The sequence below is a fragment of the Struthio camelus genome, chromosome 1, assembly GCF_040807025.1.
Source record: "Struthio camelus isolate bStrCam1 chromosome 1, bStrCam1.hap1, whole genome shotgun sequence".
Classification (NCBI taxonomy): domain Eukaryota; kingdom Metazoa; phylum Chordata; class Aves; order Struthioniformes; family Struthionidae; genus Struthio; species Struthio camelus.
Window position 1 is genome coordinate 189,283,264 of NC_090942.1, and position 21,440 is coordinate 189,304,703.

The following is a 21,440-nucleotide window of genomic DNA, read 5'->3' on the forward strand; positions in this document are numbered from 1 at the left end:
AAATATCTGTTTCTTTCCTAAAGCCCTCCAAATACTGTTTCATTTCTCTACACTTGAATTTTAATCCCTTCATGGTATCTGATGCAATACTGCTAGATCAGACAAAAGTTATGTCTGCAAAGTACTGGGAACAATGTCTTTCTAGCACACTGAGGGTACTGAACAAAACAGTAAAACAAGTAGTGAACATGTTTTAAAGTGTGTAATCCAGTAAAATATGTAGGAGTAATCGGCAACTGAGCAGTACCACAGGTAAAATGCTTGCACAGGAGATAAAAACTACCCTAGAAGCTGTTTCTGCAGACACCTGCACCTTGCAGAGAGGATTTCAGGAGCTGTTTAATATTTTACCCTCCTGGCTTGACTACTACCTCCCACTTGCAAAAGGATATCTGGCCCATCTCTCTTTATACAGATCTCATCATCTCACTGACTTCCTTCAGGAGGCACCTTCTTTCTTTTACTTTGATTTTTTACCAAGTAATTGCAAAGGGCAAGGGATGAAAGGCTGTCAGTGAGAGCAGAAAGACTGTCATAGCAATAGATCTGGCCGGCCTGATCTGCCACCGTGAACCTAACAAAGCATAGAGTTGTTATATTTCCCTATGGACTGCAGCTGTCAGGAAGTATTATATTTTCAAGCATGCACAACCTGCACCTTAATGGGTGATTCATCTCATACAACTTAAGTGCTTACAACACAGGTTTACCCACTTTTGAACTAGTTACTTGGACCTCTCTGGTGTCCATGGAGAGTAATACATGTCTTTGGTATGCGATTAATCCAATTTGCATGTATACTATTAAAATCACAGAAAAATCACATCCTAAAAGTACTTATTTCTCTCCAGTGACTAAAAAAGGGAGCCTAGATGACTACATCAGTGTCATTCGGCAAACTGTAGAAGCCTGAAGTCAGGTGAGACGATCCAGCAGAATGTGATCATTATTTTGAATGCTAAGACATATTAGATGACATCACAAGTCTTGCCTCCTGTTATGGTTTGTCCTTCAGTATTATGCCATGTACGTGGTTAAAGTATTACCATTACCCAGAGAAATCCAATCCAAACCCAGAATCTCTCTGGGATTTTTTTGTTTTATTTTTTAAATATTCACGTTAATCTTCTTCCAAAGACATGGCCAAGCTAGATCTAATTCTGAGGAATTCTAAACTCACACAATTTCACAGCACATGTGTCCGCACATACCAAAATCCGAACTGCAGCCCATAAGCTGTCTAAAGGAAAATCTGGAAGTCCCAGTGTAGAAGATTCTTGAGAGCAGAGAGTTGTAGCAAAAGACAGGAGCTGAGAAATTCTGCATAGGAAAAAGTAATTACAGAGTTTTATACATGCCAAGTATATCTAAATTACTAAAGCATAAAAAGCTAAACACAGCATACAATACTAAAACTATTTCTGAGCCCAAATAACTAACGTACGTGTGATTGAAATTCTAAAGCATTAAAGATTCATTATATGAAGGCTGTATATGAAAAGCAGTTCGAGCATACACCCACACATATTAAAAAACTTCTTCAGTTCTGGTATCTATGCAGTGATAGAAGTTACAAAAATAGCAAGGAATCCTGAAAGGACATCACATTCCTTCCTTCATTTCAATTTTTTTTAATTATTAAAAATTACCTCTCTGTAGAAATGTTTGATCCAATTGAATATAATAGCTGAAGATGATCCTGAAAATAGAACATAGCATCACGCAGTAAATTAATTTTTGTGGGTCATACTGTGGGTCACAGCTCATGATGTATGAAGCATTTTCTATTTTTCCTCTAATTTAGACATGAAGAATCCACCCACTCCTTGACATAGAATTAATTTTATAGAAGAAAAGCATTATCAAAACTTTCTTTTAGGCTTATATTGTTTTGTGGAAGTTATTTTTCAGCTACAGCGTTCCTTGCCAACTCTAATCCTGCTTTTCAGGAATTTATTAGGTAGCAATATGAAAAATACCCTTTAAGATCAATGGATTATCTAAGGATCCTTTTCAGAGGTGAAGTATGTACAACATAAGGTCAAAATATTTATTAGTTTTACTCAGTACACATAATCCAACTCTTCTGCTAGGATACTGACCTTAAAGGGCAGATGATAAACATCTCTAGCTTGAAATCTAGAGCGAAGGGGAGGATCCAACGGGTTACCAGAATATTTAGGTACTGGCAGGCCCAATGCTATTACTCGAAAATCTTCACTAACCCGAACAATCTTCCATGCATCTAACTCTGTTTTCGTATGTTCCTAAATTAATAAAAATAAAATAACAATAAGGAAAAAAACTTACGTCGTTAAAACTCACAATAACTAGGCTTCATATGGACCAACAGTTCCGACTCTTCAAGCTAAATGTGGCATTGTTCTCTCTTTCTTCCAGAGGGGCAAGAAAGCGCTGAACTACTCAAATTTGCAGATCATACGAGCAAGGTTTTCCAAGGCAAAGGTAGATCGAATATGTTTATTTAGGTGCAGCTTTCTGGCCCCTAGCAAGCTGATCAAAGACCCCACAGTTGGTCAAAGTTCAGAAGCAATGTTACAATCTTGTTTTCACAAAAAGAGCAAAGAATAAACAGACTACAATTTTTATTTTATTTTAAAATATTAGAAATGCATGGCCATAAGCAAGGGTGTTTTTTTCTTCATTTCTTCTACTTGTAAATGTAAGGAGGCTCTCATCTGAATAAGAAAAAATTAAAGTATGCTTTACCAGAAGCAAAACAACACAGAACTATCACTAGACTCCTTCGTGAGAAGTAATTGTGTATTTCAGCCTTTGCTATGAAAAGATTCAATGCATATAAAACAGGCACCCTTTAGTCTTCCCACATTACGGTCAAGTCTGTCTTGAAACTGCACGAGAACCTCCTGCAGACCTAGATCTACAGTAATTATTCACACAGGAGAAGAGAAAATGAACATTAGCTTATATAATACAACATTCCCCAAACAACAAAACAATAATATTAGATTTAGCATCATAGCAATAGATTTATTTAATTCATCTACTATTAGCAGTGTGCTTGAGGCACCCATTTTGAAACATTTTATCATTAGAAAAGTGGTTAAAAAAAAAGGGGGGGGGGGAAGATGTCCTGCATAACCACAACCAAATGCTGCCTTTAAATACAATTACATTTTAAAAGCTTACTTTGTAAATATAATCATAACGTTTACAACAATTACATCTACTAATTAAATACCATTAAAATGTTTTTGGAAAAGGCACGGATCAGAAGAATCATAACTGCAGAGGAGAGGCACAATAACCAAAATATTTTCAGAAATCCACTGCAGCACTTAATGGTATGATAGACAATTTAATACAGTCAGGATCAATGGCAGAAGGCTTATTACAAATTTCCTTCCTCTGACTTCCTATGCCACATTGGTCTGAACCACACACTTAACCACAGTTAGGTGAGACAGGCAGAAAACTGAGTGAGCAGGGGCCAGGCTGATATAAGAGACAAACGGGTATGTGATAGACAAACAGGTATGCGATAGACAACTACAACACATAATAGTAAGATAAACAATACTACAGGAAACTCTGCTGAAATTTATCAAGGTCCCCAAAAGCTTTAAAAGTATCCATTCAAATTTAAGCAGCGGTACCCAAAACTTGAAAAACATTGAAATGGCTAAAGTAGCAACAGCAGCAGACAATTTCCTATCAAAAGATAGGAAGTACAGTTTCCTAGGAGATAGGAGATACAATTTCCTATCAAAAGATAAAGATTTCATACTTTTCCTATAATTTAGACTGGCTATTTACCTACACTTTTGCAAATTAAAAATGAAACAACATTGAGGAATATACTGTCTCCCATCATGACCGCTTTTTTTGAGTATCCTAACGTTTTAAAAGCTTTACAGAGACTCTTGAAACGTTAAAGCATTACCTGAATTTTACGGGAACACTTTCAACCTCAATCCATACTTGGGTTACTCAGAGTAGTTTTCATATTTTAGAAACATACAGACTTCATACCACGTTAATATGGCCTACTCTTTTTGATGTGGACAAAGGAGACACCAAAAAAAAAAAAGTTGCAACCAGTAAAGGAAAGTTTGACTCCTCCCATAGCTTTTACCTTGCTAATTTAAGGCCACGTCGCATTCCAGAAAAAAAACATAGGCACCTTGTTGAGAATTCCCCATTTGCCTCATGACTACTCCTCCCCTCACAACAGTATTCCAGCACTGTAAAAAATAGGAAAACAAAATGGGAAAATCCAAATGGCACTTCCATACCTGCAGAAGCTTGTCGTAACGTTCTGCAGACATGAGAAAACGACCATCTTCTAGCTGCATTTCCCTGTTCTCCAGCAAATTGTTCAATACGGGCAAGACGTTGCGCTCAGCCTTCTCCAAACCTTCCAACACAAGGATTCTGCCTTCTGTAGCTGCACGAACTGCACACTTTGCAACAAGAAAGAGTATTATTACAAGAGAAATAAACAACATTACAAATCTCATGAAATCCTGCTGAAAATGAACCAGCAGATGCTTCCCAGAACAGTATTTATTTCCATATGAATCAATGAGAGTCACATAAGCAGTGATCATGATGAGTGCAACTGATTAGCTGTACGGTGCTACATATCTATCAGCTGACTTTAATCTGCTATTACAGGACTAACAAAAATCAGTTCCAGTGTCTTTTTTATCAACGGAATAAAATGCAAAATCTTGCAGAAAATTTAGTGTATATCCACTCTATGTTAACTTGTGGTCCCTTTTCTGTTTGATGTTATTAGTTTGTTTTCTCTATGTATTTTAACGCTATCTAGCAATTCTGGGATAGCTATTTATACAGAAAATATAAGATCATGGTCATTGTACATGTTTGTAAATATTTTAATATAATTGTAAACAAAAAGTCAGATGTTCCTCAGGATTACTCTGGTTATACACCAGTGTAAATCCACTCTGAGTACGTTGCTTTAGTCTGACAAGAATATAACTCTCTTGAAAACAAACATGAACCATAAAAACAAAATAATGCCATAGTTAGTCAGACGTTAAAAAAAATGATGAAATAACACAGAATTATAATCATATTCTCTGACTGAATACGGTCTCCTATGAAAATCAGAATAAAATTGTAGATAGTAAATCTCAGGATTCTTTAGAGCCTTTGGGATGGAAAGCGATTTCTTCTCTGTATTTCACTTCATTAGTTGTTTATATCTGGATGTTGATTTTAAGTGTATAATGTGGGGCCAAAAGGTAAAACTCTAGTGCTGGTAATTTTGTGCATCTTTCTGCAGTAGATGGCATTCACTCAGGTAAATTAACTACACTTCATAACTAATATTCACAATCACTGTCCAGTAAAAGATTCTGAAATTTAACACTGCATTCTTGTCTATTCCCGATTTGCCGAAGTTTAATCAGATAATAATGGGGCAAATTTAGGCACAGGCAACGTTTAGAGGCACTAGAGAGTCTTCTTTTGCATTTCTATTACATTTTAACACAATTTTAGACATCAGCAGAATTGCAAAGGGAGAATGACTAAAGTCCCTTCCCAGCACGTCTTTTATAATCTTCACCAGAAGCACGTTTCATATGATGCTAGATGGAAACCTATGATGAATATGACCGAGGCCAAAAACTAGGACAGAGAGAAAGAGGGACAGAATGAGAAATAACAATGAAAAGGTATCAGAATACAAAAATAACAAGAACAAAAATAAAAAACTACATGTGAAAACAAAAAGATGTACAAGGGACAGAAGTATAAATAAAAGCTAGAAACAAAAAACAGACCATAGTGTGTTCAGTGTAACAGATAAATTGCTACTTGGTACAAAGTATATCACGGAATCAAAGAAAGATCTATCTGATGAAAATGACCGTATGTGAAAAGACTAAGAATGGTCACTTTGAGTGCTTCCTATGCACAGAATAGAAGCATAAACACCTACTGGCAAAACTAGCCAAAATGTGAGCTTTTTGCATCATTATAAGTCTTGTCTCTAGACTGGATTCTAAACTGGATCCAAGCCAGGAACTTTAAAAAAAAAAAAAAAAGGCACTGACAAATCCTGGTACACATCTCCATATCAAGTTCCCTTCCCTGAAAGACATTCTATATAACACTTCTGTATTTAACCTCATAATGAATGGCTGAGGAATCTAGGAAATTCCCCTTAAAAAAGTAGTAGTCCTCAGATTATTTACCTTTAATGAAATCACTAATTCCTTCCAAAAGCAAGCAACATGCAAATTGATTTTATTGGTTAATTCAGGCATCATACTTTAACAGGCAATAGAAAATTCCTCTCTCCTACTCTTCCTTTCATTCTTGTCTTAGAAAATTTGTATGAGGGACAAATTTTGTACTAACATTCTTCCCTAGGAAGGTCACTGGTCAAGTCAAAAACCTGCTCCAATTTGCTGAATAGAAAACTGGAGTCTCCAGCTGCCAATCTAATACCTGGCATAAGGAAAATGCTCCTATTTTGCTTAAAAGCAGTTTGGAGGTACAGCCAGAACATGCTTTAACAAACAATTCATTTGCCAGGTTGGTCGGATTCTGCACATTATAAGTCTATGAAGACTTTGTGACTGAGCTTTACTAGCCAGAGGAAAATACACATTCTGTTCATATGGTTTCAAAATATTTTGAGTATCCATAGAATCTTGTTGACTCATGTTGAGACATCCACGCTACAGATGAAGGTTTGCAGAGTTAACAGACTTACAGTATCAACATAAATCTATGTCTTGGGTCTGTACGTGAAGGCAATCTGGGCTATGGGGAGACTGCAAATATAAGGACATATATAACAGAATCATTAACTTCCAGAAAGAAGCTCTGCACTAACAGTACAATCTCGAGACAGCCTACTACACTGTGTTGCCGGTTTAAAGGGTCAAAATAAAAAAAAAAAATAAGTATAGCCACCTAAAGTTAGGAAGTTATTGGAAGTTTTAATCCAAAATTCTATTGTTTAGCATAAACGGTTTCAAAAGGTATGTTGTATATTGTCTTGGTTACCCATATATACCTTTTATTATCATCTTCAGAAATGACTCAGTGCACAACCACATTTTTTTTTTAACTTCTTAACCAAAAAATCTCCATAACAATAACAATAACATCTGAGTGCTAGTTTGCTAGGATTCTTTTTTTCAAATTGTGCTCCCCCCTGGATTTTTAAAACATGTCTGAATTATTGGAAATTGCTCTCCAAAACACAATGAAATAAATGCACAATTCATCTATCTCTAAAGATCCTGTGGAAAGTATTACTAACATTAGGTAGCGTGAGGTCTGCTCTTAAGACCAAAACAGCTGCATTGAACTACAACGTTTCGGCTGGTAATGAGTAATATGTCTTTGCAATAAGCTAGGCGTAATACAAGGCATCCTCTGAATCATTATTTCAGTTTTATCTGTGTATTGATGGAGTGGTGTGGAAACTAAATCGCATAGCAAATAAGAGGAAGGAAAGTGAGTTTGCAATCTGTCACTGAAAATCATGTTTTAAAAATGCTTCCAAGAAACTCATCTTCATAATTCTATAACGAAAACCCAGAAATAGCTGTGCTGTCTCACCCTCTCACTAGCCTCATTTTGTTCAAAATGTTCAATACACATTATAATTTGACAGGAGGGTTTATATTATGTAATCTTGATGATAAACCTGAGATTACAAGTATTAATTCCTGCTAAAAGGCTGAGAGGGATTTGTTAAATGTTTATCTTCAGATTTATTTTAACTGTAGCTCGGGACTATTTTGCTCATCAGATGAAGAAATAAGCTCACAGCCTCCCACCTGTCCCCCCTACAGAACTGAAAGGATGGTTACCTGGATACCTGCTCCAGGGAATATGTGCAGTTATGATAAGCTGATTTTTTTTTTCTCTGAAAGCAGAAACCCTTAATACAGCATTATTCTCATAGTAATGACTTATGCGCCAAACATGTAATGCAGATTGCTTATTCCAGTTTCATATTGCACCTGTAAAAATATATTTTATCTCTAAGGCAAAAACCCTCTAGAAAGAAAAAACAACCTTAAAAAGATTTTCACAGTCTTTCCCAAAACTGAGCAATGTTGAGCTTCTCCACACTGCAGTGCAAAATAAAACAATGGCAGGAATCAGTAAACCCCAATCATAACATAAATCACAGTGTATAAATACACGAATAAAGTTATACAGCGTCAAAAAGGGAATAAAGATAGAGAATAGCTCAACACAATGCATGTACTGAAATGCATAAACTCCAGAGAAAGAAGGACATTTTCATAAAACTAATCAAAATAGGTCACAAGGATGCAAGAATTTTAACAGTGTAATTTGAAATACCAGAATTGAAATCATGGCTGTAATCAACTCTGTTTCTTCAGAAAAATGCAAATAATTAGACAGAAAACCCTACTTATACTGAAATCAGTGAGGAATATTCTTGGAAACTGTACAGAGCTTTTATTTTTCAGACTTATTAATCATTCTGGGTTTCCATTAATCAGGATTATGTTTGAGAATTTTACCGAAACAAATGCTGCTAGAAATTCCTCAACAGTATTACAGTGTCTTCTTTTTGGAAGCTACCTGGAGATACGCTTTGCATAAGATGACGGCCCTCGCTCTGAAAACTGGCACCTGACATCTCAAGCACAAGCACCCAAAATTACAATATACAAAAGCCACATAACAAGCAAGTAACAGTGAACAACACAACTAATGAGAAAAGGTTTCCCTACGTCAGCGTTCTATGTTTCGGAAGTCCCTTCCAACGCAATTTTCTTGTTGCCTCTTCCAGCACAACATCCGATACAAACTCATCCAAAGTCCTTCCCTTCTCTCCTGCATCCCATGCAATGGTATGCCCAGATGTCTCTTATGGTAAAGCGAGAGCTTTACTGTCTGGTAAAGACAATATAGAGCTTTGGCTGGTTTTGAGCTAACACGTTGCCTGCTGCCCGTAGCAGGCTAACAGAACGTACAACTATTAATTTCCTGGTGCAGCTTGTCTTCCAGGCATGAGAGGTGGTCCCTGTAACCTACCGCACTACCAAAGGTCACAAAATGCACAGCAGATTGAGATGTTTTAAATTGCTTCCTATTGCTCAAATAAAATTTATTACATTTTTTAAAGATAAATCATGCAAAATTGCCAAAACGTAAAAGATATGAGGAAAAGAAATGATAGAGAGCTGTATACCAGAGTGCTTCTATGAGCTCCTCCTCCTCATTGTACTGGGGAAGGAAGAGGATATTGAACAAGACTTCTAACTTTCTCTAAATGATTGAGGTATTTTTCTAAGAAGATAAAACAGAATCATAAGATCATCAAGATTTTTATAATATTTGTATGGAAATAGCAATAAAATAATACATTAGAGGCAAGTAGTCTGTCTCTAAGCAGTTCTAAAGATAGCTGTACAGACAGACGTTGAGAGCAGTGAAGCATACAAAGCTGTGACCTATTGGGGGATCTACTTCACTAGACTTAAAAAATATCTGGAAGGTAAACAGCACGTCTAATGGTATGCCTCTACCTAAAAAAAATCTTTAACATATTTGTTCAGTTTTTAAACCACTTAAATCTTTGCTATTTGTTTTCTCTCATATGTTTCCAATATGAAAGCTGTTGAGCAACAGTGCAACGGATGACTATACAATGGAGTGAAGCAATAGCATACTCCCTCCAAAATAAAAACACCGTCAAAAATAAGTAGCAGAATAAAGGGCTATTTGAAAGCTATCTTCGACCAATTTCAAAGGAACAATGCCAAACTTTCTATAAAGATTTACTGTTGCTTTGTTCCTCAAATAGTTGTAAAATATTGTATGTTAGTTGTTTAAAAAAACATGTATTTATTAAATTGCTGAATGTATAATGTCACTCACAGTCGAGATTAAAAACAGACCTACTATTCATCAGAAGCATCTATTCTATTTTTTTGGTTACAAGTTTTTCACTTTGTAATTCATGATATAAACCGTAGTTTTGCACTTTACAACTGCAAGACACTAAATTTAAGCCAAAGTATACCGAGTTATATGCTCCAAACATGATGTCTGGGTTTGGAAAGTCCTTTCCTTGTGAGGCTAGGAAAATTACTGGGCACATTCTGTTTGTCTTTGATAATACTGCTATTGACTCAGGTTTTTTTTTTTTTAAAAAAAAAAAAAGGAGGCAGAATTCACAGTATGCCAGAGCACCATCAGCCAGGCTAGTTAGTATCCAAAAAGAGAACTCCTCTCTCTGAAATAAACATTACATCTTCCAGCGGGGAAGAAAGGCCTGAACCGGTGAGCACCTAAATTCATGATGCTATGCCACAGGACAGCAAGGAAGAAGAGCAACTACAAGGGGACAACCTGAATTTACCCGAGGTCCAACTCTCAAAACTAGGCTACGGTTAAGCTTAGCCTAGAAAATGAATCACTATATGACCAAATCACAAATATGTTAATGCAAAAACATAACTGGAGCAGTCTTTCATTTCCTAATCACTTAATTTTAGCTTCCTCTGCATTTTTTGTTTTTTAACCTACCACAGGTCAATCTGTTTCGTTTCTATCGCTCCTTCCACCAATACTACAGCCAGTTGTTTTTAAAGCAGTCCCTGCAAATTGCATTTACAAGAGACTACCTCCCCACCTAGACAGGGTCTAGTCATTTGAGTAGCTTCATGCCAGGTCTACTTGAACAACAGCATGTTTACATCAGGTATGCTAGAACATTTTGCATCTTGGGTAGCGAGCATGCCAGGAGGAAACAATTTCAGTTTTTTGCACAGGTATAAGAGCACAACCATCTTCCGGCAAGAAACACGGCAGTTTTTATCTTCTTTCTATAAAATACTTGTCTTCTGGACAAGAATAAGGAAGATGAGTTGTTTAAGTCTTACTTCCTGATGAGAAGTAGAGTAAAAAGGGAATTAAGTACTGGAGAGATATATGAACATGATAAAGATATGAACAGTGATATTACTATCACTGCTAAATCACTTAGATTCAGAGCACCATCCATCAAGTCCATACTGTCTAGGAATGTTATCACCCCACATATTACAAAATATTGCCCCTCTCCCAGTATAGGAAGCACTGGCTGAGAAGGAAGCCTAATATATACGTAACACACGCACAAAACAAACCTTTAGTTTTAAACTGTAAGGAATTATAAATACAGAATCCTACTATTTCTTACATAAACAAACACCTTTCACATCAAATCAAGACAAAGGCTTCTGAACCTAACCTGATAAATCTAGTTAAAAGTGCTAGCACTTTTAGGAACACAAGAAGTAGCATTGCATACAATTAAAACAAAACCACTTTTAAGAGTTAAGAGGCTACTACATAGGGGTCCTTGGTCCTTTATGATGCGTTTTCTTTTTGGATATCAGAAGTAGATGATAAGAAAGATGAAATGCAACCAAATACAGTTGGTCTCTACACAGTATTTCTTTCTTTCTGTGCAATGTCTGATGCAACAAGAAAATTAATGGTAACATTCATGCTCCTGGAGCACTGCCTGGCGTACCTCTTTTATGGACTTTATTATCTAACTACCTGTACTATAAAATATTGCAGTGCAGAACAGCCAGTAAACCAAGTTATACTATTTGGCAATGCCTTTGCGGTGGCTAACCTAACAGTTCATCAAAAATCCACTGTGATCTCCAAGGCAGTGAGTTAATGCATCACAGAATTAGACAATTGGCACCCATTGCTGATTTTTTTTTTAAAGCTGTTATTCTTGCCCATCTCTTTTCTGGGGCATATAAAGAGTTTTTGTGATACATACATACATACATACATATATATGTATTTTTATATATACACACACACTCTCAAATGTAAGCAGTTGTTTCATTCAATTAACTTCATGCTTTATTTTATTTTTTAATTATCTTTCTGATCTTTTTTCATTAAAAGAAACCAAATTCAATTCTGTGTAGTGCTACCTCAGGGGATTTCATGTCATGTTCATTTTACAGACAGGATAGTTTAAGCTGTCATATCTGTCACTATGGATGTTTAATTGATTACTACATGAAGTCTTCCAAACCATGGTAGAAGAGCCTTTTTCTGGTATCTCGACAATCAATTTTACATTTTAGCACTGTATAACTTATGATGCTGGTATAGCTAAGGATAGGAAGACACTCTATCAAAATTGAGTATGCTCACATATTTCAAAGATACATCAAATACTGTTTGTCCTTTTGCATACACAGAAATGACAGTGACATACAACTTATCTACTCAGTGTGCAGTTCATACAGAACAGCTTTCAAAATGTGACCTTATATTTGCAGCTTGTCACCACAGGGCCATATAATCTTCTTCTACTTGTTCCAGCCTCAGTTAGTTTAATTGTGCTGAACAGTCACAGACTTAATAAAGTGGTTTGTGCTTAGCAAGCCTGCTTCACTTAACGCAAAACTTGGAAGATCCTGGGTAAACAAAAACAGGTATTCCCAGTAATATGATCTGTGGCACAATCCTGGAGCAATACGCCTCTCGGTCACTAACAAAAGGGCTTAGTTGCTCTCCCAATTGCATCCACTACATTCTTTTGACGTATGAGTTCTTTAGTTGTAATAATTGAAGATGTAGGAGGCTATAGTTATAAAAGTTTTAAACAGGTGTGCCTTTAATAGGTGTACACATACACTGTCTCAGGAATGACACAATTAAGACATAAAATTATCAAATTTAACTGCTTAATTTTTGAAAATATGATATGCTGATATGAGAAGCTTCATACCAGTTTAATTAAGTTGGTGGATCAAGCACAAAGTGTTAAAGCAACATAAAATCACCATCTAAGACCAGCTTTTCTATCCGTAAAAAACAAATTTGAAGATCTAATTTAAACACAAAACCAATACAAAGTAATTCTAACTACTTGATGCACAACATAATTAATACATGTAATAAATTACAGAATAAGGGTCAAGAGGTTACTTGTCTCAATAATAGCAATAAAAGCATTCCTGAGGCTTTTAACAGTCGGTTGATAGCTGAATACCAAAATTAATAGACTAAGGTATAGACAAGAAAACAGAACTTTCTGCTGTCAGTACTTGACAGAAAACAAATAAGTCACCATTACCCCAACATAAATCCTTTATTTTACATAATTTGAATTGAGAACTAATTTGGTAATTCAAGGTTTTCCTTTATTTTAATAGTGCCTAATTATTGGTTTGGTTTTCTCTATTTGCGAGTCAAATCATGCCTCACGCATTTTTTTTTTTTTGCTCATCAGACATTTGTTATAACTTTACAACTGCAGATCTTCTCACAGTTCATTCATTCAAGTACTAAGAAATCAAGATCTGCAATCGAATCTGCACATTCGATCCATGGGCCTTTCAATATACATTTCAACATGGAATTCAACATATTTCATTCAAATTATCTCCCAAATCTGTTTTAAACATCTAGCTGTAATCATATTCAGTAGCTTCATGTTAAAAGACATCCATTTACGGTATTTAATCTCTCAGTATTAAATGGAGTGCTATAAGCCGCTATAACAGTTTAACAATCACTCACAGACAACTTTGCAGACTTATGTGGGTCTATAAACCTGATAATTCACTACATTAAAGTTATTACTGGTAACAAGATGCCAGCTTTAGTTACAGTATATTATTATTTAAAATGTAAAATGATTACATTATTATATTATGACCTGCATGTAAAGTCTCACCTATCTTACACAACGAACAGGTGTGTTTTATCTGACCCACAGAATTCATACGGTACACGTCCATGTACGGGACTTTTAAGTTTTGCTCTCTTCTCTTAGGTGACATGCACATTGCACAGAAAGGGAAACGGTGCAGGAATCTAAGAAGCATGACTTAATACCTTCAGTCTCTCATATCATTCCCGTGTTCTTTAACTTACCTGCGTCAATGGGAATAATTCAAGCTCTTTTAGGAGTATTTTTTAAGGCTACCTACTGATAGTCTTCTCTGCTTTGAAACAGTTCATAGTCTGGGATTTAGAGAAAAGTAGTGCCTTGATTCTATAATGTTTTGAACTGATACAGAACTTTCCATCTGAAAACCTTGAAATCACTAAAGGAACTAATAAAAATTCAACCCCCATGTAACCTGTCAAACTTTACTCCTTTTTCTTATAAAGATGTAATTAGATCTGTAATGGTTCTAAATATAATTCCGTACCATATTTTTTGTGTCTTTGATTCAAACGTAGGGTTAGAAAACTTCAGCTGGATCACACTACATAAATACTGTAAACATGAAGGATGAACCTGATAAAGAGTGCTCATCTAAATACCAGTGATTTATTTTCTTATTTTTCCCTCAGACCTTAAATATACAGTATGATAAGCTTTACACACATCACAATTCCTACTGATTTCAGTACTTAGGTATGTTGCTAAAGAAAAGTCTCGGTCTGAAGTACCGTTGTGTTGGATTCTGGCAAAACCTTTAATTGAAAATAATCTCAGACTCACGTCTTACTGGAGAGTGAGATCATTCAGAAGAGGTAAAGTGTTGCACAAAGTGCGGTAAGTTGCTTCATATTCACATTGGGATCAGAGTCTTCACATAAGTACGGAGTTTAATAGATCATCATACGGTTAACAGATCATCTCATATCTTGGTGAGGTTCTTACAGTTCCCGACACAGTGACTCTTAGAAATGTTAGTTAACTAATACTCATACACTGAGGGATGAATTCCCTTAACTATGCTGTAGTAATCATGTGGATGAGGTAAGATTGTCCATAACAGCAGCTAACCATAGAGCTCACACGAGTTAATGAGTTAACCCCACAGTCTACATAAATGGTCTTATCCTCTTTTAGATGAGGAGCTGTTTAAAGTCCTAATCCACAGCATAGTACTTTAAATTATCTTATATTTTGCAAATAGGCAGCATTTGCCCTCACACTCCCAGGTAAGCATGAGATAATTTTTAAGCCCCAAAACTAACTAAAAAATATTTTATTTAGATGAGTTGTCATCCCTCATTCTGGGGACCGTCTATTGTTCAGTTCCTTACTGTGTTTCAAGAAAATATACTTAAAGGCACTTTTAAGTCTAGGGGCGGAAAAAAAAGAGATCATTGGGAATTTTGAAAAAGGAAAGCACTTCTTTAAAATAGAGAACAAAGCATTTAGACTCTCTTTCCTGTTCCCATCTCCCTTTCCTCCCGCAAATCTCTCTTATATAATGGTCAAATCATTAGCCTGTATAATGTCACCAAATGAAAACTGCTTTAGATAATACACTTAAACTCTGATTAAATCAGAGATGATAGAGGAGATGATCAGCTTGCTTAATGAGATGCCTATCTTGTATACAAATTTTAGGTGTCTAGGAAATCAGATATTCTAAAGTAAATGTCTATTTTACCTGAATAATCAAAAAGGAGACATGCCTTTGATAACTTAAGAGAAATCTTAGCTAACCCAAGTCACTCTGCAGTAGTAGTATTAAATCAGCTAAAGCACTGGGGCAATACTGATGGCAGGAGCGACCAGTATTTAGTGCAGATCAGAAATGAGCTTTTGCATTAAATCTCCCAATTTTCTCCACTAACTGTGCTTGGGTTTCACAACACAGAGCACTCTTAAGGTACATGAACTAGATTATTTTTCAATGAAAGTAAATCAGAGATTCATTTCAGGAATACATCTATCGTGCTGCAAGAGTTAGGTAGCAGATGCACCGAGACAAGTGCTTGTGAAACTACAGCATGACTTGTATAAATGGATCTCACCCCTTGTTAGGGAAACATATTGAAAATATTCTAGCTAAACCAAAGTTGTGGTACTCTTAGGAGAGAGTAATCTTGGATTTGGGTAAAGACAACATTTGCAGAAATAGCAAGATAAAGGGTGCTACATGTGACTTTTTAACCATATCAGAAACATGTCAGTCATTCTGCGTTCCAAATACACCACTTTACATGATCTAATTTTACATCACTTAAATCAGTCAGGATTTCCTCCAAACTAGTTCTAAACAATAGCCGGTGTGTGATCGCAACTTGCCTGATCAAGATAAAAAGCACTGCCATCTCGGATCTCTCGTCGCTGTTTGAGGTCAGTTTCTGTAGTGTCCCTCGACAGTGCAATGTATTCAACCTCCCGCTTCGTCAGCTCCTGTGGACAGTAGTCTGAAGTTATTACAAAAATAAAACTATAACTCAGGTAAGTGAACTGTAACAATGGGCCTAATGGTATAATTGTACAAGAGAGGTCTAGGCAGCAGCGCAGCGATCCGAAATAACTCTGAACAAAAACCTAATATCTCTTATTTTTAAAATGTTTACAGTGTGTTCTGCCTCAAACAAAATGGTTTGAATTTCTGCTCAATAAACTTTTATTTTTCCCAAACCTGTTCTAAAAACATAATAACCAGCTATAAATTCTTTCAACTGAACATCCATAAAGTCCTTTAAGTTAATTTTCTGGTTGCGGACACTGAAGAACAATCTGCAAATCATGAATAAAAATCGTAAGTTTTCCATAAAGAATTCAAAAGTTTCAACTCTGCCTCTGTTCAGTAACATTTATCCCGTGAATCAGCTACAATTATTACCTCAACATGCTTTGTCAATATATTGATGAACTATATTGTTCTCGTCCCCTTTAATACCATGAAATGCAGTCTGCATCTGTAAAACTATAGATTACTTCAAAAGTGAAAACCGTTGCGCTATTTTTTGTTTTGATTCACTATAAACCGTATTTGCAACTTGCTGTCTTAAAGGGAAAAAAGAACACGCTTCTATCTGACGTTCCTGCTACTTCTATATCTGGGGTGTGATGTATTCTGCTAGGAAACACAGATTCGTGGTGAATTGCCCTTGTCCTTACCACTCATTTAAAGGTATGAGATATTTAACAGATCTTTCTTCAGAGACTGTTTAGTTATAGTTCGACGGAAAAAAAAAATCTAGCAAAGATATTAAAACCTGAATAATGACTACCTTTTCACTTTTTCAGGACCTGTTGGACTACAAAGCCATCAATTCCTTTACAGAGTAGATAGACGCAATTTTACTTAGGATTAAAAAGAAAAAACAGAAGGGGAAATACAGGAGGGTCTTCTCTAACAATTAGCCTCAGGTAAGCACACAGTAACAGCTTTCAGCACAGGCAGACAGAAGTTCTCCGAGTTCACATAGCTTCATCAAAGGCATGACAGCACATACTAGCTCCCATGCAAAGGCCAGCCTTCATGCAGTTGCTTGGCATGGCATTGAAACAGTAGGCTGCAGCCTTTCTTATATAGCTCAGGTGCACGCAGACAGACGCATAAATAACAAAATATTGTCTATGTCCCACGCCTGGGTAGCATGTCTCTCCCAAGCCCTCTTTTCAGGTTATACCAAACTCTTCTCATCTATTTTACAGAGTGCACTGAGCAAGCAAGTAGCATATCTGGTCCGTTCATCAAGAAATCTTTGCTCGCCTTCCCAAAGTTCAAAATACTGCAGCTTTATCCTGCATGCATTACCTCAGAGAAGAAATGGCTGACCTTCCTATTAGTCTTAGTTTACAAATCTCCATTTGTGATCCTTCTGCCCAAGCAGATTCCAGGTAGAGCCCACAGCGGACAAAGTCCTACCCACATCATCTTTTGAAACAGACTTCCCACCATCCTGATCTCTTAAGGGCAACAATGATTTAAACACAAAATCTTGCACACGGTGCTGCCACGGTTCCTGTATGTGGATGCAGGCATGATCTTCCTACATCCTGAGAGAGGATCAGAAAGGCAACTACTCTTCTTGATAATGGTTCCCAGATATTACTCAGAACACTCCTCTCTCAAACCCCTTCATTTCTTTTTTTGTACAATGAAGCAAAAACGATTTGTTGTCTGTAACAGCAGGCAGATATCTTAATCTTCTAACATACGTAAAGCCTAGAACGAACTGTTTCTCCATTTGCGATAGCATATGGTAACACAGTTTTCCAACTCTTTTTTTTCCCCTGGAGTTTATGCAGAAAAATATGTATTAAAATGCCTGTACGTTCTAAGCACCATAAAACAAAAACTGAACTTGGGAAAGCATGTTTATGGAACAAGTCATTCATCACCCAGGTAGCTGGCTATAAGAATTTCTAGGGCTACTTTTCACAATTTGATTAGTAGAAGAAGGACTAGATAACATTAATGACTATTTTTTCAAGAATTTAAACCAACATACATACCAGGTACTGCATGGCAATAGACCGCCGGAGGGGCCCAGGAGGACCAATAAGAAAGACATCTTGGCCGAGAAGATCTTTCTGCATGATCCATCTTAAATGGTGGATTACAGACTGGGCCAAAGAATCTGTCACTTTGCAAGAAAAATAAAGATAAGAACATATTATGCAGTTCCAAAAAGCGTTAAAAAGATACTTGGCCAGCCACACGTTTTCTCAAAATTAAAATCATATCATACTATTATTATTTTTAAAAACAATAATCCAATTATAATTAAATCACTTTTTTTTGCAAAGTTGGAGGCACTAGAAAGCATCATGTGGAACAAGAGACAGAACATCGCAAGAGGGGCACTATTCCTGCTGTGGCGCATCTCTCTATTCCCAGAATACGTCTCCACATGCCCCGCAACACAGCCTAGCGTCTTCTCAGAAACGAGCAAAAAGCATTAGCGCAGGAGCATAGAGAGAGCACAAGGAAGCGAGGAGGAAGGTTTAGTTATGCGGGTATGTATATGGCTGCTTTCAGAAGAATCTGACAAGGCCGTTGATAGGGCTTGAAGCGAGGGCCTAGAGGGTGGTGCCGGGGTGCTACATACGCATTTGAAGTGCAATAAGAAGGGAGGAAGGGAAGACCAAATCTTCAAATTAATAATTGTTAATTTACCTTTTTTCAGTTTGACTACTGGTGGTAATTAGAAGCCAAAATTTAAAAACAAGCCCTGGTTCTACATGAGCTTTCCTGAGGCAAGGGAGGCAGTATATGCAAGGCAGAGTTCAGCGACAGCAAGCAATACATTCTGAGGGGCTTCAACTCTCCTTCGAATCAGCGTATACCAGAACTGAAATTTATTTTTTTAAATCACAGAAAGAGCCTAAAGTGATTGTATGAGGTTGCAAAAAGACTTTTCAAGCTAAAAGTGACTAAAAAGCCCACTGTCAAAAATGTTAATTGAATATTTTGATCTGTCACTCACTAAAAACATCAGAAATCCTCTTTTAACTTCCAGTGAAATCTATTATACCCTTACCATCAATATGAACAGGACTAAGACACATACGCACATGGGCACTCCATGCATTAGCACCATCAAATCAGCTTTCAATAAATATTTCAGATTGTGTGTGTGTGTATGCATATACATACATATTATATATGTATTTTTAAACAATTGCCATTAATGTGCCCATCGTGAATCAACATACTGTTCTCTCATATGCTGGTATGCTAATATTTTAGGGAATGTAAGAATATTTTTTGCTGTGATACTGCTTTTTTCCAAAAGCAATGTGCATCAGATAGCTCACACACACACCAGGCCAAATGCAAATAAATTCCTCACAGGGAATAACATGCTCCTTTCTATGAGATTTTCAAGGAAATTAATATTTACACATACTGCTTGTGAAATAAGGGCTAATACAGAACACCAGAAGAATTGCTACTGTATAGGTATAGAAATTTGTCATTTTTGAAAAGCACCACACACAAAAATGAGCGTTTTATAGTAAAGGTATCATTAAAGCTGCAAGACAAAGATGCACATGCATTATTACTTCTACTTGTTGTACGAACATGCCTCTAGTGTATTTTTATAATGGCTGTTCTCCAAAGAAAGATTATACTGCAAATATTAGGCAATTTTTCAAATAAGCTTGCAAATCTTGCTGAAAAACTGAATTCTCTTATGCCAAAAGCCATGCATTAAAAGCAGGCCAAAAACAGCTTTGACACAGCATGGCTACAAATGCCTCTGGTGCATTTCACATTAATATGTGTAGCTATCTTTATTTTTAGGATGGCCTCAAGAAAACCTTAGGTCAGACTTAAAAGCTGTACCATAAATAGAAACAAGATTTAAGAATGTTCAGCAACATCTGCAAGACAAATTGTCATGTAAAAGAGAACATAAATATACTGCATTCAAAAAATCTAAAATCTTAGGAGTAACCCTGCAAACCTTAATGTATTCCAGGGCATTTATGTTCTCTTGGTTGTATTTAAACAGTACATATTATTTACTCTGGAAGATTAATATGCAAAATGCAACTTTTTAAAATCTTGCATAATTTCTTAACTTTCCTTTTTGAGAAAAGGGCGCAAAAGATAGAATTCCTGATTGTTACATTTATTTTAAAAAAGGTTTTATTGTTTCATCATTTAAACCAGTCTCCTCACATGCAGATTACAGCTGGATCAACTATAAAACGTTTTTTAAATTACAAAGTCAGCTCACTGACCATATGCAAACCTCAGCGTTACAAATAAATTCTGAAAATTCAAAGAAACGTTTCCTAAAGTGAACAGTCATGACATCAGCTCCCACTTTTCAGTTCCATATACTGTAGCATGTAATGTGTAATAGCTGTACATCTCTCCATATATTAAGCCTGCTTAAGTTTCCCACTCCTAAAATCAGAAGAATATAAAGTTTTCTTTGTATGTGCAGCCTATACTGCATATTGTATAAACTGTTTCCAAAGCACAGCATACTTTTCAACAGCAATTTCAGATGCACATATGCAGTATCTTGTATTTTATTTTTATATATTTAGACCACTTTTACTGTGATATGTGTACTGCAAAACTTTTATGTTTTCTCTAACTTGACTCGAAAAAATTCCTTGCTGCTCAAGTACTATATGTTAACTTTACTACAACTAGCATACAATCATTTTCTGCGACATTTAGGAGATGAGGCAAATTAGCCGAAAACAGCACCAGCATGTATATTACGGCAGTTTTTATTAATTATCCCATGAGTCAGAAGTCATCTAAAGCAAACTGGGTTTGCACAATCTGTTTCAGTGGCACTCTGCTGATTTGCACCAGTGGAGTAGCTGGCCCTGTATTCTTAATCTGCAGGATGGTGCGTAGGAAGGCTCTATAGTGTATTCTCAAAGACACCATCTGCCACAGGCAGAAGAGTACTCAGAACTACAATTTGCTATTCCTGCGTATCAAGGATGGCCAGAGAAATAAATTGCATTGTACTGCTTTGTAATATGTGGTAAGTAGGACAACACCTAGCAGAATCTGTGCAAACATTTTGTAAAGCGAGCAGTTAAAGCTGAATGGAGAAACCCCAAAAGAAGAAATTAAGAAAATACTGCGGATAGATTTTGAAGTGAATGCAGCAGCTGCTGTTGTTTGATCCACAAATCAGCTTTTGATAAAACGAAGACTTGGAATGGCTACGCTAGCTTTGGAAACTTTCCAGTTCAGTCG

At 36.3% G+C, this 21,440-nt stretch overlaps 1 protein-coding gene across 1 annotated transcript in view; it reads right to left on the bottom strand.

Moving 5' to 3' along the window:
* Positions 1-21,440, bottom strand: part of VWA8 (von Willebrand factor A domain containing 8) — a 181,202-nt gene that overhangs the window by 141,075 nt on the left and 18,687 nt on the right. The window contains exons 3-8 of the mRNA XM_068929726.1: positions 18,215-18,345; positions 16,043-16,153; positions 4,278-4,445; positions 2,103-2,267; positions 1,650-1,699; positions 1,212-1,320 (exon numbers count right to left, since the gene is read on the bottom strand). Of these exons, the coding sequence (XP_068785827.1) occupies positions 1,212-1,320; positions 1,650-1,699; positions 2,103-2,267; positions 4,278-4,445; positions 16,043-16,153; positions 18,215-18,345 (734 nt within the window). The remainder of the gene's footprint in view (positions 1-1,211; positions 1,321-1,649; positions 1,700-2,102; positions 2,268-4,277; positions 4,446-16,042; positions 16,154-18,214; positions 18,346-21,440) is intronic.